This window comes from Neopelma chrysocephalum, unplaced genomic scaffold (genome assembly GCF_003984885.1).
Source record: "Neopelma chrysocephalum unplaced genomic scaffold, ASM398488v2 Primary Assembly neopelma1_23b, whole genome shotgun sequence".
Classification (NCBI taxonomy): domain Eukaryota; kingdom Metazoa; phylum Chordata; class Aves; order Passeriformes; family Pipridae; genus Neopelma; species Neopelma chrysocephalum.
Window position 1 is genome coordinate 6,564,206 of NW_020897692.1, and position 17,904 is coordinate 6,582,109.

A 17,904-nucleotide genomic window follows, 5' to 3' on the forward strand; every position below is an offset into this window, starting at 1 on the left:
TTGCTTTGCTGAAGCAGGTGCCTGGCTGAACTGAGATGGAAGCTGTAATCATGGAATGCACCAGAATGTGGGCAGGCTCCCTGGCATAAGCAGTGGTGACAACAAACTTACAGGAACAGTCTTCAAAAATACTTAAAGGAGACAGTCATTCAAAGAAAAAGAATAAAGTTGTCTACAGTGAGGGGGTTTGAGGCAAGAGGCCATTTTGGTTCTGACCTCAGTCTTATCTGAATTTACCTGTATATTAGCTTGCAGTTACATCGGTATTTTATCTCAACTTACAGAAAAGGGACAGGAATCGTGGATCTTTCGGAAAAGAAAGACCTCTCGTTGGTTTCCACTGTCATGCGTAGTGATGGGACATCTCTTTATATAACAAGGCAAGTAAGCTCATCTGTGTTCATTGCCATTTATTTTGCCAGTAAACTTTTGTACATGAGTACATTTGTAACTGATAGTACAGATTTTGAAGCTTTTTATTGCTATAATGGAACACCCTTATTGTTGAGTAATTGTAACTGAAACTATGAATGTAACTATGTCAGGATAAAAATGGATCAGGAAAAACAATGGCTTTTAAATACTCTTCCTCCCCTTAAGCAGTCTGCAAGTAAATCTCTTCTTTGCATAAATCATAATACTTTCTTTAGCTACTAACTTTGAAAACAAAACTGGGATCTCTTGATCTAGTAAATAGTTGCCAAATAGTGAAGGTTTTAGAAAGACCTTTGCATAAAATGTTTATTGACAATATGATGCAGAAAAAAATGATGTCTCAGCCATGTCTGCGTTTACTCAGTGGACCACCAGCACTGTAACATCAATTGTATTGCTGTTTTCCTGCCACGTCATCAGTATCCTAAAATTCCTCTTGGGTATTTTAATATGGAAGCCTTAACAGTTTCTTTGTGCCAGTAATGCAAACAAATCAGAGGTCCAGCCCTCAGGGTAAACTGTGTACAGCTTTTCAGGGCGAGGGTATTAGAGAGATGTTGCAGTCAATCCTGCTCATTAAGGAGCTGCTGAATCCTGTAGCCAAACAGAGACAACCATGCCACAGCTCCATGCCCAGAGGTCAAGCAGTAGTAAGGCTGATCACCTGTTTGGACTAGGCACAGACACACACACATGCCCCAGCCAAAACCACTCAGCCCTCAGACAGCACAGTTGGTGTTTTATTCCCCTCTGGCTGATCAGGATGAAGGTCTGTTACTGTGTAGAAATAGATATATATGTGTTTGTATAGATATACACACTTAAGTATGTGATATGTATTATTTAGTAACCCAAGTAATATACATATGTATTGTAGGTACAGAGTATGTATGTACCATGTGTATCCCTCCAGTAGCTGAGACTCTGCCCATTAGCTGTCCCTGGATCCCCAGGTCTCCCCAGCTGTTGGCACCTGGGCATGAGAGTCCCCAAGGCCCATAGTCCCACTCTGGTTACTGGCACAGACACATTGGATCTCTCCAGTAACTGAGCTTAGACATGTAACTGTTGGCTCTGGATCCTTGCTCTGCCCCATTGCCTTCTCCATAGAGACACATGTACCCAGACAGATCTCTCAGTCAGCCCTCTGGCCCCATGGTCTCTCCAGCTGCTGGCCTGGACCCCCTGATGCCAACAGTACAGACTCCTCTGGGTGCCTCCTCTTTAAAGGCACACATTTACCTGGATACTTCCAGGTTACTTCACCTGCTTACTGGCTATTCAGCTTGATATTTGCTTGGTCACATGTTGATGTGTGTGCCCTCACTCCAGATGTTGGCAGCAGAGACACCTTGGCCCCTGTGACCCATGGTCAGACTCCAGTTGCTATCACTTAATTTCGCTTATGCCCAGTTCCCTTCAGTTGCTGGCACCACAGATGCACAGCCCATATGAGCTGTAGGCCCCAACTCCAGATAATGATACTTAGACCTCCAAATTCACATGCATACAGAAGAGAGAGCCCCCTCACCCAGGGAGAGTTTGAAATGAAGTTTTATGAGAAAACAGGAGAGATTGTGCTGAGGAAGTTCAGGGCACAACTGAGCAAACATACTAACCAGCAACTGGCTTACAAACCACTTGTCCCTGTTATCATCTTCTCCCTTTCTTTTCCCATCCTTGGTTCCTCCCCTGAGCATCCTATGTTAAGTCTCGGGCAATTGCAAAATACTTTTCCCCTTCATCCCATGTGTCCCATGTCCTTAGGCAGTACCCTCCCTCAGTCGGGTGGTCTGGAGAGCCGCTGTGGTGGCCCCTGAGGAGGCTTTCAGATTGGAACATGGGGCCTATGGCTCTCCTGTGACAACCCTGGGAGGGGCTCGAGCAAGTTGTTTCTCTGTACTGTTGTGTGTGTATGTAAAGATGAGCTTTGTACCATGTACCCTAATGCTAAGCACTGGGTTAGTTTTCCAGGAGGGGGTTGTTTCTTTCGTGTCCCAGTAAGCAGACAGAGAGCAGACTTACTCTGCATGTAAGAACTGTTTCCTCAGTAATTTTCATAGTTAGTGGTTTAAAAAAACATTTCAAACATGTCATCAGCTAATTATGCATCTCTTTTTTTATGTAAGGCATACATAGATCCTTCTAACTGGGCAGTCCTCTCCCCTTCATAAAAAGTAGATTATTTTTCTGAGAGGAAAATAATGGCGTATGTTTGAGTGAAATTCCAAATAGTTTCTTATTATCTCTTCCAGAGATCTTGCGGCTGCTATAGACCGAATGAACAAACACAGCTGTGATACTATGATTTATGTGGTAAGTAATTCTAGATTCAGCAAACACTTTTGAGCCTGACTCTTTCCAGTAATCCAGGGGGGCTTCTTGCTCACAATCTGACTTAGACACATGGTATTTTTGGCAGTAAAATAGATGCCCTTACTGCCCAGCAGCTGTGCCTCAGTGTGGCAGTGTTTCTTGGTTCTGTTTCAGTTCATGACCAACAGAATGGTTGAAAAATAACTTTAAACTAACAGAGAGTAGGTTTAGATTAGATATTAGTAATAAATTCTTTACTGTGACAGTGACGAAGCACTGGAACAGCTTGCCCAGAGACACTGTGGACGCCTCATCCTTGGAAGTGTTCAAGACCAGGTTGGATGGGTCTCTGAGTGGTGTGGTCTAGTGGAAGATGTCCCCACCTGTGGCAGGAGGGTTTGAATTAGGTGATCTTTAAGGTCCTTACCAACCCAAGCCTTTCTATGATCCTATGAAAATCAGCTCTAGAGTTATTCTCTATTATAAAAATTCATTGCAATTAGTTTCAAAGGAACTTTTACTTTGTTTGACATTGTATTTTCTCTTTAATCAATCTGGATGAAGCAGTTATAGGCAGGGAATGTTTTTATATTTCTTGGTTTGATTATTTTGATTTTTAATAGTTCCAGTAGTATCAATAATGAATACTTGGATTACCTCCTCACTTGTGTGAAACTCTTTTTTGCTCTAGTATTACCAAGGAGATATCCCATGATGCTTTTAAATCTTCTTTTTCCCAGCTTTAGAAAAAAATAATTTTATAAACTGTGTTCTTTTATATGAAGTCAATAACATGTGGAAAAAATCTGCATGTTGCTGTCATGTGTTTAGTAATGCCCACATACTTTCTCTGGTACAACTTTTTCTGAAGTCAGTATAATGTGACAATATTCAGAAGACAGGGAGAGATCAGTAAGCACAATATTAAATACACAGGTAGTTGAAAGTGCAATTTCTAGTTAATTGACATTCCTCCTTTTATTTCAGTCTTCAGGAAGTTTTGCATAGCCTGCCATTCCTACCTTTTGTCAGAGAACAGGGACTTCTTGGTTATTTTTTTGGGAAATTCTTTGGGTTTGGTGGGAGTTTTTCTACCTCTGCTGGCTGGAACATACTGGGTTCATTGACATGGAAGGAGAGTGTGGCTGTGAAAATGCAATGCTTTAGGAGTTAGGGATGTTTCCTGTCTAGTTCATGTGGATAGGTAATTATTTGTATTTGTTATACTGTGAGGTGGTGGGGACCAGGGAAGAAGGTACAATTAGAAAGAAAGAATAGTTGGGTCTCTGCTTTGCACAGATTAGGATATTGCCTAAACGTTATGGTCATGGAGTGAGTGAGTGTGGAAGCCAGTCTTGAGCTGACTGGCTGCTCACAGCTGAACTCCAGTAACTGTTTACTTCCTTGGCTGGCCCTTTTTGTCCTACTCTGAGTCCAAACAGATGTCCAGCAAAACCAGACTGTGATGTGATTGATGTGTCAGTTGAATGTCTGACTTGAGGGGTTTTTTATTACTTCTGGCTTTCTGAGGACTGGGAAAGTGGGTTATAACATGAGAGGGTGATAACATAGGCTGTTAGGAGACTTTATGGAACAGACAGACTGATGAGGGACCTGCCAGCCTCGCTGAGCTTTGCTACTGTTTTATGCCACTACTGTGTAACGAGTTAAGACTGAACTCAGTGTTACCAGAGGCAGGAGGACTTCATGGGTTTAAATGAGAGCACTGATGATTTTAGTCATCAATTATTAAATACAAAGGTATAGCAGAATCCTAATCTTGTTACAAGAAAATTATTTAGAGACTCTCGAGTCTTATTTTAATAAGATCATCTTATCTTCATCAGATCAACTTGTTAAAGAAAACATTAAATTGGTTTGCTAGTTGTAATGCTGTAAATCAGTGCATTCACCAATTTAGATTTTTTAAATCCTACTTGAATGAAACTGCTTTCCTTTATGAAGAATTGAATATAATCCATGCTGCCAGACTGCACACTTCTCCCTTAAAGCTAACCACTTAGTGAGAGAGATCTGGCTTTGTTACAGGTACAGAGATAAACCTCAGATGTAAGATGAATGGAAAAGAGCTTGGAAGGCCTAGTTTTAAATGCTGGCCACTGCTATCCATTTATCAGCCTTGCTTGTGAGTCAACATGGAGAGGTGATCTGAGCAGAGAGGTGATAGGAGCGGAGCAGCTTATGAAGAACTCTGAAAGAGGAGGCAGGTGCTTGATACAGAGGTAGAATTGAGAAGCAACACAGATAAGCACTTCACTCACTGCTCACTCATTGTCTTGGAACACAAAACAAATGAGGAAGAAGTTGTGCTGGTTTAAAAGTTAACCAGCAAGGGAAAATGAACTCAATTCAAAAGAGAGATTTATAAGTCAGAATAACAATTTATTAAAATAATGCAATAAGTACAATTATACAGACAGACAATTGGTTTTAACCCACAAAACCCAAATGTATAAACCAGCACCCTAGGGTATGAACAAGAGTGGTGTACCTTGGCCCACCCCCGAGTCCAAAGCAAAGGGAGAGGGAATAAACCTGCTGGTGGGAGAGCTGCTGCAGTCTGGTCAGAAGTGGTGATTGCAGTCCAGTCGAGGGTGGTGGTCTCAGTCTAGTTGAAGGCAGTGGTCTGGAGTCTTCCTCTGGATCCCACGAGAGGTCGCAAGGCTCTGAAACTCCCAGTTATATACTCTCCAGTTCAGGCGGGAGTGCTCAGTCCCTCCCTCAGAGTAGGGAATTCCATAAAAGGGCATGCGGATGCTCAGTCCCTCTTCCATATAAGGGTATCAGAGCGGGGAATTCCATATAAGGATATCAGAGCGGGGAATTCCATAAAAGGGTACAGGAACATCTTCCCACCTTGCAGGCCTCTACTGACAGCAGTTTTTGGGAAATGGCATGGAGGCTATAGAATACACAGTTTTGGGTTACACCCATCCAGGGATGAATTGGTCCCAGCCGTTCTAACCAGGACAGAAGTGATTATTTGGTGATCTCTGCAGTGTTTTTTAAGGAGGGATAAAAGGGAGTCTGAGTGGTGTAGTCAAAATAACTAGGTAGGAAAGTGAACTTTGCAGCAACAGCTGTAGCTAGAAACACATATGAAGATCATTGTTAGGCATAAACCACCAACAGAAACTACTTCAGTTCATAGGAGAGAGTAACTGGAAGTGTAAGAGAGCACAAAATGCATAATTGTTATGAAATTGTGATAATTCATACTCCTTTTTTTAAAATTCTGTAGCTGCCTTATAATGTAAAACTACAAATCACACTAGAGACAATAGAAACTAGTGGGTTCTGGAGACAGACAGCTTAAAGAGGTGTTCTGTTTCTAAGCCAAAGGAACCCTAGCGTTTGGTGATGTAAAACATGGGTATATAGCGAGCAGCAAGGTTCTGAAGTGGAAATGGAGGGGTTTTTTGTGGGCAGCTCACGAATTATGGGAAACTAAAGAACATCAAGGTTTCCTTTCCCTTCGTGTCTTTTTGCTTCATGACTTGAATAATGTCTGAAAAGGTAGATTACTTTTTTCTAATATGATGCAAAATCCCATTGACATAGATTCCAGCTGCCACAATTTTCAAGTCGTTTGCCTTCATAGATTTTAATTCTGCTTGCAGTGACTTACTGGCACAGTATCTGTGGTGGTGTGTGTTTGTGTGTGAAAAGCTAATCCCTATCAGACTTGGAGTGTGTTCTGATATGCATGAATTCTGTTCCTTAGACAGATAAAAGTCAAAGTCATCATTTTCAGCATTTATTTCAAATACTGAAGCTCATGGGTTATGACTGGGCAGAAAGGTATGTATTTATGAATCTTAATTGTATTATATACCTTATTTGGTTGATTGTTTTTTTTAAAAATGGATAATTTGTACATTGGAATTTCAGTGGACTGTTCTTTTGAGGAGAATCTCCTGATTGTGTCCACCTACCACCATGCTATAGGCATTTTGGTTGAAGCTAAGCTACAAGATGTGATGCTGGTTTACAACTAATGAACTCCAGAGTGCAAGCAGACATTTGGCCTGTAGGACCCAACTAATACTAGTCCAATAAGGAGGAAAAAAATAACAAAACAAACCCTTAGAATAGTGTGCAATGTGGGCCTCAGGTCCTCAGCACCAACCTTTTCATTCTATATGCCCACTCCTGCTGCCCTGATTAATTTGTGAAAGGAGTCGTGTTCAGGATGTGAAAAACAGCCCTGTCTCTCATTTAACTTCATAACTGCTTGATGTGAAAAAGAGAAACAATCTTTAAGAGACTTTGTGGCGTAGCTTCTGGGATATTGTATGATGACATATTAAATTATTATTCTTGAAGTATTATATTTTAGCAGTGATCTGAATCTGAGTTTGAATCATGCTTCAGGCTTGAAGTATCTATTGCAAGGAAGCGTATCCCTGCTGTTATTCATTGTAGTTACCAATCTTGTTAGCAATCTGGGCAAAGGTCAGTAATGGATCTGCAAACTAAATCATATTCCTCTGCCAGACTGCATGTCTTTTGTGGTTAAATATAGCGTTTTAGCCTTCTGGAAAACTAGACTGCCTCCTTTCACAGTGCTTAAAGTTGTCATAGATTCTGGATCCAGAATAATGCTTGGGATTATTATAAGCAGAAGCAACGAATATTTTATTATTATGATTAATTATACTTTTAGTTTAATGTGCCCACAGTAGAATTATTATGACTCCCTTTCTAATTATATTAACAGGTCTGTGTTGGCACAGTAATTTGATCTGTCTACATCCTGCCTCTCTTCAATTTATTGCAAATTATTGCATTGAGGCCTCTGTACTAAAGGTAGTAGCAAGAGAGGTTCCTGAGAGCACGCAAATGACCAGGTTGTCATAATTCTGATCATAATTTTCCCATTACATAATAAATATGGAGCTTTGGTTGCTGAAATGAGAGTTACTGATTATATCACAAAGCTTTCTATGTTGGAGTGTTATTTATTCAGCTGTTATTGCTGTTTCCTAGTAGAGAATCCAGCTCTGAACAAACACTGCAAACATTTCTCTTGATTGAAATGTAATTTTAGGTCCTGCTGCTTTTCAACGCAGGTGCCAGCATGTGTCTTTCGGTCTAGTTCAAGGGATGAAGACTCGGAGAGGAGAAGTAATTTTCCTGGAAGATGTTTTAAATGAAGTTCGCTCGAGGATGTTACAAAACATGACTTCCGCAAAAAGTTAGCTATTTCAGGTCTTATTAGTTTCTTTTCATGTTCTATGTTGATCAAAAATGTGTCATCTTTTCCACCCTTCACTTTTCCCTGAATCAGACTAATTACCGTGATAGGCCCTGATATGTGCATTTCTTACCTCTTATAATATAAACAGTGTTAAAATAATTCTTTGTGACTCTGTGAACTTCCCTAAATTACAGATTTACAAATTCTAACATCATACTTTCACAGTGGGAAGGAAGTACCTGTCTTTGGAGACAATAGTTGCTTTTTTCTGGAGGAACAAACTGGTCCATAGAAGGGTTGGGGCTGGAGTTCAGGGAACAGTCAGATTTCATCCAAAGGATTTTTGACTCTGACAGTTTTCTCTGGCAAGAATAACTGTAGCTTGCCTTCCACTACTGCCTCGTCATCCTCCCAGCCTTGTGGCTGTTCACAGAGTGCCCAGGAGGTCACTGCTCTGCAGCAGAATGTGCTGAAGGGGATATTTGCCTTCACCTCACTCAGGCTGTGGTTCTGCGACCTTTTCCTCTTGATGCAGTAAAAATTTAGGCAGTTCTTAGTGAAATGCTGCCCCCTCTTGTGCTCTCTGGAGTTAGGTGCTGGATTGAATCAACCATCTAGTCAGGTTAAATAGTGTGCGTCTTCCTTGCTCTGCCTCCTCAGCTTTTTTTATCCGGGTAATTTTGCTTGTAGAGTGGACCAGGAGAAGGGGGTCAGGCAGAATGATAGAAGGGTGCCCCTCGATTCAAACAAGTTTTACTGCAGAGAGGATTGGAGCTTAGACTTCAGTTTAAATATTAGTGTCATAGCTGAGTGCAAAGGAAACATTTTAATGCTGGAGTGAGTGGAGAGTGTGCAAGCCTGATCCCTTTGTGTAGTCTGTTCCACTTGTACTCCCTTATCATCTAGGTATTGGTGGTGCCAGGGTACCATTAGTGGGGTATTGAGTACGTCACAGTCCAGGGTTGGACTGGAATGATCTTTAAATGGCCCTTCCAACCCCAGTCATTCTGTAATTCTCTCAGTTCAGATTCTCTGAGTATAGTCAATTTAGGTATCTTCTTTAGTGGATGGTGTGACTACTCCCTGAACGTATATCCAAATGCTCCATTAACCATTGGAACAACTTTTTTTTCGTTGTTTATACACCTGTATCACTTGTAGTTTATCAGTTTTCCAACAAAATCTGAATTGCCCTCTCATTCTCTTCCTGAACTTAGAGACTGGCTGTCAGAACTGTGAAGAGGAATTCAGGGTAGTCTCGCTATCCTGTTGTAATGAACCTTTCTGACCTCAATATCCGTGTTATACATACTAGGGGAAGTGGGGAAAAGCCCATCTGAAACAGCTGTATTTCAGCTTTTAAGAAAGGTTTATATTCTGGACTTGTTGCTGCATGCATCCTGACAATTTCATTTTGCTAGTTTAGGGTTTTGGAAGATCTGCTATTTTATTGGCATCTCCAAGTCTGAGCAAGGGAGTCATTATGCTACTGCAGACTTAACTATTGCTTGTTTCTCTTCAGCAACCAAAGAGATACAAGACCCTATGGAGACAGCAGAGAAGGTTGGTCTTGCAGCACTAATAATTCAGGTGAGTCTGAACTGCCTCATGACCTGTTTGCATCTTCTGTGAAAAGTTAAAAACTGAGATGAAGAGCCTTATCTAGGTGACAATGATCTATTGTTCCAGGACTTCCGGGGCCTTCTCTCGTCTGATTATCAGTTTAGCTGGGATCGAGCTCTTCAAAGTCGTGGAGATACAGGTGTGTTCTTGCAGTACACCCATGCCAGACTCCATAGGTAAGTTAGTGTTTATGCACAAAAGTACAGTTTTACATGAATTTTAACCTTATTAACTTACTGCTTTGTTAAATAGTAGTGTTAACTCCTTCCTTAAATATGACACATGTTCACTTTTTCAGCAGAGGTGTGAGTTTATGATAGGAATCATCGAAACTTCCCAGAAGAGCAAGCCAATTAAAATGAATTTTCTACCTCATTTCCACAGAACTGAGCTGCCTGTCTATGTACTTTCCCAGTTCTAGGAACATCCTCTCTGCAGTTGGTGTCAGTGATGAGGAATGGTAGCCCTAGGATTAGGGAAACTGACATAAAAACCAAAATGCACATACTTGTAAAATATACCACATCACAGAACTTTTGGCTACCACAGTAGCTAGTGGGGTTTTTTTGACATTCTTTTATTTCCCACTGTTGGTAACCTAAGGTTAAAAGCAGATCCCTTCCTGTTGACTCAGGACAAACACCTAACACATTGAATTACTTCTTTAAAAGAGATTCAGAAGAGGCAAGTTTGAGCACTTTTATCAATTATAATGAACTGTCAGCATTCTTAATGCAGAAATCGGTATGTATTTTCATGTAAGACCCTTTCCTGGATCAGGCCAAAGGTCTGTACCACCCTGGTGTTCTGTCTGAGGCAATGCTAGCAGGAGGTGGTGCTCAGGGAGAGTGTGCAAGCCTGATCCCTTTCTGTAGTCTGTTCCCCTTGTATTCCCTCATCATCTAGGTATTGGTGGTGTCAAGGTACCATTAGTGGGGTATTGACTACCTCTCTAGTCCTTTTAGCATCAGCTTCTGGACCTGTTGTCCATGCATATGTCTAATCCTGTTGATACTGAATGGTTAGCACAATTTTTATATTTTTTTGTCTTGAGTTGAAGTCAGCTAGTCTGTCTCAGTGTTCCATTCATCTTGAGCAGAAGGAGCCTACGCTTTTTCTTAAAAACACAAATGACTGTTTTTCTTGTTCAGCTTTGCTAACAGGAGGTTTTCATCCCAACATTTGTTTTCCATTCTTACACCGTAGTTTAGAACGGATGCATGGGAACGCACAGCTAACTGATGTTAACGTGGCATGCTTGCAAGAGCCAGAGGCCATCTCTGTTCTTCAGCATCTTCTCAGGTTTGTCTAGTTTTCTTTCCAAATAGCAATTCTCTTAAACTTTTGGATATGCCGCCAACCTGTTGAGAAGGCACAGACTGCGTGATCATAAGAAAAAATGGCTATTTCAGGCAATGACTTGTCTGTTGTGCCCCACTGATTGCAACAGTAGCCCTCACTTGGAAATTTTTGTGGCTTTAGAAGCCATATGACAGAAAAAGCTGTATTTGGAACATACTCTGTGTACGCGATCCTCTTAATTCTTTCTTGTCTTCACAAAAGTATGCTAGGCTCTACATAAATATTAACTGCAGATTTGGTTGGTCCCTTGTATTCTGTTTTTGTCATGTGGGAAAAGAAAGAGGAAGTGCTCCTGGGTGAGGTGAAACGGAGTATGTGCATGCACATCCAGTAGCTCAGCATCCTTCAGAGCTACTGAATGTGCACAACTAATACCTGTTAATAGCAGTAATGTTCTTCATTAATTCAGTCTTAAAGTTGAGCTTTTTCTGTTTTTATTATTTCATAGATGTGCAGTTAAAATACAGAAACAAGGGAGTTGTCCATGTTGCACAGCATGTGATGGAGTCAGAAGTAACTGAAGCTTTCAGAATTCCTAGTGAGAGGTTGTTACGACCCACCCCAGGAAAAGGGGAGGGGGGTAACTCAGGTTTTTATCAATAATTCCCTTGGGGTGGATTAGAGTGAAACGACACTAAATAATCAGTGTCTGCAAACATATATTGGTAAGGTTTATTTTAACAATCTTGTATCAACAGGCATGCTAGCATTTTGGGTGTTGTCATCTATATCATTTATAGCAATATGGCATAGGGATAACTTCGGGGGGGGGGGAAATGCATACGGGAGAGAAAGGAAAGACAGGATAAGGGTAAGGGAGAGTAAGGGAAAGAAAATATGAGAGTGGAAAGATGCATATAGTCACCCCTCACGGGGTCCAGCGATGACACTTGGTAGTTGCAGCTTCCATGTCTGTCAGTTGAAGTGGTGGCCTTGATCTGCTGGGGGTGAAGGAGGGAAGCCCTCACACTCCAAGAAGTTATGAGTTAATACATCCATGGTTGGTGTCACAGGCCATGTCTCGAGCCTCCAACCTCTCCCTGGGCCTGCGCAGAGTTTCTGAGTCTGGCCTGGTTCCCACCTTTCAAGATTGGCAGAGGGGGAGGATGGACCCAATTGCCCATCAGAGGTGTAAGGCAAAAGTCAAAAGCCTGCAAACTCCTGGAATGCATAAGTCATTAACCATTTCAGTCTCTGACAGAGGTCCTATATACTGTACTGCACACTGTGCAGTGCCAGAGTTAACTCTTTTGACCATACTAAGACCTTCTTGAGGGCATCTGTTTAAAATCTGGACTTTAAAAAGTCATGCTAGTGTCCCAGGTGGTTCCTTTCAGCCTGTAGCCTGTAGAGTCCTATCATTAACTGTAATTGCCTCAAGAGGTCTGCCTGAAGTTCATCATATGCTGCACGTTCTCTTGAGCAACAGGACCAGCCAGCACTCTAAATAAGACCAGTAGTGTGTTATTTATCCTGTGGCACTGTATTTCATGGAAAACATGAGGGTCATTTCTTGGGGTTTATCAGATTAGTGTATAGCTGCCTGTCTTATGTGTGAAAACGGACAGGGTTATGTGCAGGGATCACTGCATTGCAGACTTGCATCAATTTTCAGACAAAAGTTGTTGATCCACTGCAGGGCTCTTGATTTTATTGAACTTCAGGTCTGCTCATTGTGAAGGTCTTTGAGCCTGGCCCAGTACCATACGGAATCTCTGTGAAGCATCTCCAGGGGCCTTTACTTCTAGCAGAAAGCAGTATTTAGGTTATCTATTAGACCAGGCACTCAAGGGCTAACAAACTCATCTTAAAATATTCCACAGTTTCAGGAGTAACAATTACTGTTCAGTACTCCTTCTGAGTTGCCATGACTCAATGCTTCTTGAAAAGTTTCATAATAAACCCTTCTGAGTTCTCAAAAGCCTGTCAGAAGGCTCTGTTTCTGCTGTTTGAAAATATATCAAACATTTGCCTGAAAATAGCTGAATACCAGTAACTTTGCAGTCTAATGAATAGTGGACTGAAGGTAGCAGATAGAAGATGGAACCTTCCACTAGTCCAGGCTCTGAGTAACCTGCCAAAACCAGACCTGGCAGGGGGTTTGGAACTAGAGAATCTTTAAGATCTCCGCCAAGCCATTCTATGATTCTATGTATAACCCTGCAAAAGCAGACTTACTTGACTGATAAAATAATCTTAGCAAGTTGGTGTAGGCCAATACTGAAATGGCAGCTTCCCAAAGCAAAAAAGCTGGTATCAAATCAGGGCCCTTTATTTGGTACCAACTTTGTTGCTTCATGAAGCTTTTATCAATGGCTGTTTGATGGTGCTTGTTAGTAGTAATTTCCTTGTACCCATGTTGCTGCCTCTGAGGGACCAACAGCTGCTGGTGTCTGTGCTGGCCCTGAGACCGTGCGGAGGTTCCCCTGGTTCTATCTCGCTCACGTCAGTGGCACAGTGTACGAGGGCAGCGATTTTCCCCAGCAGTGACCACCTGGGGCATGCTGGCTAAGATCAGCTGCTGAGTGCACATGTAAGAGGTGTTTTTGTGGCTTACTCACCCATGAGATGAGGAGCGCTCCCTCCCTGGTGCTATGGCTCTTACGTGACTGCTGAGCCCTTGTTATTGGAGCGCACTTCCCAGTTCTGCAGCTTGTCTTTAAAGGGGGAAGATCCCAGGGCAGTTCAGCTTGGACATGCTGGCAGGGATGGGCCTGGGAGCTGAGCAAAGATTAGGAAGTCCACTCCCCACTTTGAAATCTCTTCAGCCCCAGAGGTGTTGGTACCTTCTGTGAAAAAGGAAAGCAGAACACATGAAATAAAAACACAGATTTCATGACTTTGCCTGTACTGCCCAGTTTAATACTGTCTTACAAAGTCAACTATTGTATAAGTTATGTAGGATGATGGTTTTTGAGTGGGGAGGTTGGACCAGATGACCCACTGTGGTCCCTTCCAACCTGACTCGATCTGTGATTCTGTGGGAATCTGTATTCCAGGATTATGTAAAATCACATTGTTTTTGTCTTCTTTTAATGTTACAAGATTCCCTTTAGCTACTTAAAAGTCTAAGCTGCATTTACTAAAGGCAAGACCCTCTAAGAGACTATTTTGGCTCTTTTGGTTATTTAACACGTTTTTTGCTCCTAGGAACTTACAATTAGTGTTGAGATGTAAAACCAGACATAATGTTCCAGGAGCTCTTGTGTTCTCTTGGGTAGCCTGCCTCTCTGAGCTCTGCCATCTACGGTGTTTGCATGATGAGGAGCAGAAGCAATCTCCTTCAATAACAAGTGAACGAGGAAGGAATAATGAGTTGTGTGCTAAAGACATGGCTTAGGTCTGGTTCAGAAGATCAGTTTTGCTAATTCTACAGCTGTGGTTGTGTGCTTGCTCTGACTTAAGCAAGTCTGATGAGCCTTATATCTGAGCACACCCTCTACTACTCCAGCACCAAACAATCCTTTTCTTCCTTCACAGGTACGATGAGGTCCTGTATAGATCTTCTCAGGATCTGCAACCCAAGCACATTGTCAGCTACCTCCTCACACTTAGGTAAGGTGATGGCTGATACTGGCGGCGTCTCCAGTAAGGACAGATCTTCCTGAGCTGGCTCTGCAGCCCTCACATCTGCACTGCTTTGAAGAGTAAAAATAGTGGGAAGATGCAAATTTGTGGGATGGTTTCCCTGAAGCAGGAAATGTATAAAGTAAAGTACGATAGCAAATAATATAATAAATAGTAGAGATCAAGGCTGAAGCCAGAGGGCTTCTCAGAAACTAACTGCTTTTAAGAAAAAAGAGTCGCTTGGCTGTAACCCAGTGTCAGAACCAAAATCATGCTGGACTAATGAAATCTTAAGGAGATTTAAGCTGATAACATCCTCTCAAATATCAAAATTTCAGCTAGGGAACTTTGTCCAAACCATTTTTAACCACTATCTCAGCCAACGAACAAAGCTTATTTCTGTAAGTCATACTGTGTATGTGACTCCCATAGGGACCTGTCTGATTTGACAGCACCGTGAAACGGAAGAATAGGTTTGGTGGAGGAAGATGTAGAGCCTGTGTATGGGGAAGGCTTTAACAAATTAAGAAAAATTGTATAAGGAATCACACACCTTGGGAATGCCAGGGTAGAATCTCAAGGATTTCCCAGAGCAGTTTTGAGGATGGTTTTGGTTTTTTAATGGGCAGGTAGCAGAGAGATTGTTTTGGGTTATTTTAGGAGCAATAAGTTGTTAATGGCATGCCCTGACACCATGCAGGCTATAGAAAATCATGCCTTCCTTGAGCCAGGTGAGAGGCTGTTGTAAATCAGCCTCTGGCATGCTGCAGTTGTGGGTGGCCCTTCCAGTTCTGCTGCTTTCTGTATCCCAGAGCGACTTGCTGGTTCTCACCATTGTCTCTGTGTTTTCCGTTCCAGCCATCTTGCAGCCGTGGCACACAAAACCCTTCCTGTGAGAGGCAGCACCCCTGAAGTAGCACAGGTATGGTACAGCATCTTAGGTGGCTGGAGTCCGTGTAGGGTGTCCCAGAGGAAGGATTCTGGCTTTGCCAACCCAGCTGTGTAACCACTTGCATGAATACACACCCGCAGGCAGAGGAGCTGACAGGGAGGCTCTCCCATGGGTGGCACTGCTTTGGGAAGGCATGGATTGCTCTTCACAGCTGTGCCTTCTGGAAATGGCTGCTCTGCTTAATCCTCCCAAAACACAATGCAATGCTCCCTAACGACAACTGCTCCAAATCCAGTCAAACTCCTTCTCGTCACCTTTCCTTTTGAATGTTTTAAGAGTAAACATTAAACTTGCTGGTTAATTTTTGATGGTTTCCTTTAGTGGTTATGTGGGAAGACAGAGAATTCTGAGAGAACTAAATCCGTCTCCTCCCTCTTGCCACCTCCATATCCCAAGTTGTCCGTATTGCCTTTCTAGCTAAAGCTAGAGGCTGACAACTTTTAATCTGCAGTCCCAAATGAATGCAAATTATTTTCTACTGATCTCCCAGTGTTTGACCCCCTAAATGCTCAATAAATGATACACTAATTACACTGCCTTTCTTACTTTCTTTCATCTATTTCAAAAGCAACTACTTATTTGATTTTGGCAGTAAATCACACTTAAGTGTTGAGCTATGCTGTGGGGGAAAAACATTCAGTGGAATTGATGGAGCTGCAGTCTGTATTTGAGCTTAGATGCTGTAGTTATTCCTGCCTTTGGAGATGGACTAAGACAGTCCAAGCTACAAGGAAAACTTAAGTTCCTTATCTTGTAAAAAAAAAAATTTTTCTAAATATCTTACAATGTGACAGCTTTCAAGAACTATGTTTTTTGGAGCAAACAGCCAGCTGTGTAGCAGCCAAGACATTGACAAGGAAGAGTGAAATTTTCAAAGCAGCCCATAGTTGCTTGACAACCTCTAACCCAGGCAGGGCAAGGGGAGGGAATTCCAACAGTACCCTCAGGGCTGTACCAGCCCCTGGTGCATGAAAGATTTTCACTTTTTAGTCATTGCTAGCTCTTCCACAGGCATCTCTGCTTGTTATGCCCAGAGGGCTTGGCTAAACATGCCTTTCCAGCTTCCTTTGTTTGACTAAGTGTCCCTCTTGTTGACACTGCAATGGGCTAACAACAGCTGGTGTAAATGCTGCCAGCATTGGTGTGTTTCTCAGTACTTGGGGTTATGTGTAGGTCTGAATCCCAGTGTGGGGACAGAGGATGCACACTGTTCTGAGAATCACACCCTATTCTGTAGCACTACCCTAAGATGACTCTTCTTTTGTTTTCCAGGCAAGGCTCTGTCTCTTTCAAGCTGCACGCTCGGTTCTAGCCAACGGAATGAAACTTCTTGGCATTACACCTGTGACTCAAATGTAATGAGGCTGTATGCAATGTAAAGTCACATCTCGTAGTAAAATTTTTTTTTCCCCAGATAATATGAATACTGCGTGTCACTGCTAATGCAGGCTGGAAGCACCATCTGTGCTTAGAGGTTTGTGCTCCTTCATACCAACTGCAGAAGAGCAGGCATGGCACAGCCATCTGGGAGGGGTAAGGCTGCCACAATCACTTTCTCCCAGGCACTTGGTGGAGCAGTGTACTTAAGACTCAGGTCTACCTGGTATTTCCCATAAAAGAGAACTGCTCTGTATTTGCCATGTAAATATAACATCCTTTTGGTAGAGGAAGTGGTATTAACTGTGCTGCCCTAAGCAAAGTTCTCCCCTCCTGCGGTTGCCATTGTGTACTAAGGCCTGATGGCACAAAGGCTCCAGGTGCTCTATCTATTGTAACAAACTGAGCTAGTCAGGTCATGCAGAGCTCTTTTCCAGTGTGAAGTACTGCATTCTCCCTTCAGCCAAGCCCAACTGCCAGCTGTCACACCCTGTTCCTCACCCCTTCCTCTGTCACACTGACGTGATGGCCGGGGAGCAGAGATGGCTGCACAGCTGGTGGAGCAGGAAGTACAGTGTTCCCTCTGCACCCTACCCACAGTCAGGCGTGGCAGGTGCTACTTGACGTCCCTGAGCCATCACAATGCTGGAGAGAGGGGGAGCAGCACCTGTGAGGCACTGCAGCTGGCTGGCAATACCCTCCACCACGGAAGCCTCGACTTCCCAGGAGTGGCACTGTGGTGGCTGCTCTAGCACATGGACCAGTTGGCAAAAGGCAGAGGGGAGCATCTTCTCCCACTGGAACAGAATTTAAGCATGTTTGTTACTGCTGTGTTTAACGTGCCCCACTTTCAAATAAAACCCAGCTGGTTAACTCATATCTGAAGGAATCTAGCCAAGAGTATAAACTTGGTCACATTTTGACTCCACTATGAATGAAAACAAGCTGCCCAAATGCACCAAAGTCATTTTTTCCCTCACTGTAGAATTGCAGTTTCTGGATGGCCTCAGAAACAGAGGGAGGAGGTTGAAATTATATGGTTGGCAATAAT

General features: G+C 42.6%; 1 protein-coding gene across 1 annotated transcript in view; it reads left to right on the plus strand.

Annotated features, from left to right (window-relative positions):
* The window catches only part of RARS2 (arginyl-tRNA synthetase 2, mitochondrial), a 37,232-nt gene extending 19,502 nt beyond the window's left edge, over window positions 1-17,730 (plus strand). Inside the window, exons 11-20 of the mRNA XM_027695657.1 lie at window positions 285-380; window positions 2,691-2,751; window positions 6,497-6,573; window positions 7,845-7,969; window positions 9,495-9,562; window positions 9,662-9,771; window positions 10,802-10,897; window positions 14,438-14,512; window positions 15,383-15,446; window positions 16,749-17,730. Coding sequence (XP_027551458.1) covers window positions 285-380; window positions 2,691-2,751; window positions 6,497-6,573; window positions 7,845-7,969; window positions 9,495-9,562; window positions 9,662-9,771; window positions 10,802-10,897; window positions 14,438-14,512; window positions 15,383-15,446; window positions 16,749-16,835 — 859 coding nt within the window. The 3' untranslated portion in view covers window positions 16,836-17,730. The remainder of the gene's footprint in view (window positions 1-284; window positions 381-2,690; window positions 2,752-6,496; window positions 6,574-7,844; window positions 7,970-9,494; window positions 9,563-9,661; window positions 9,772-10,801; window positions 10,898-14,437; window positions 14,513-15,382; window positions 15,447-16,748) is intronic.
* The last annotated feature ends 174 nt before the right edge of the window (window positions 17,731-17,904 follow it).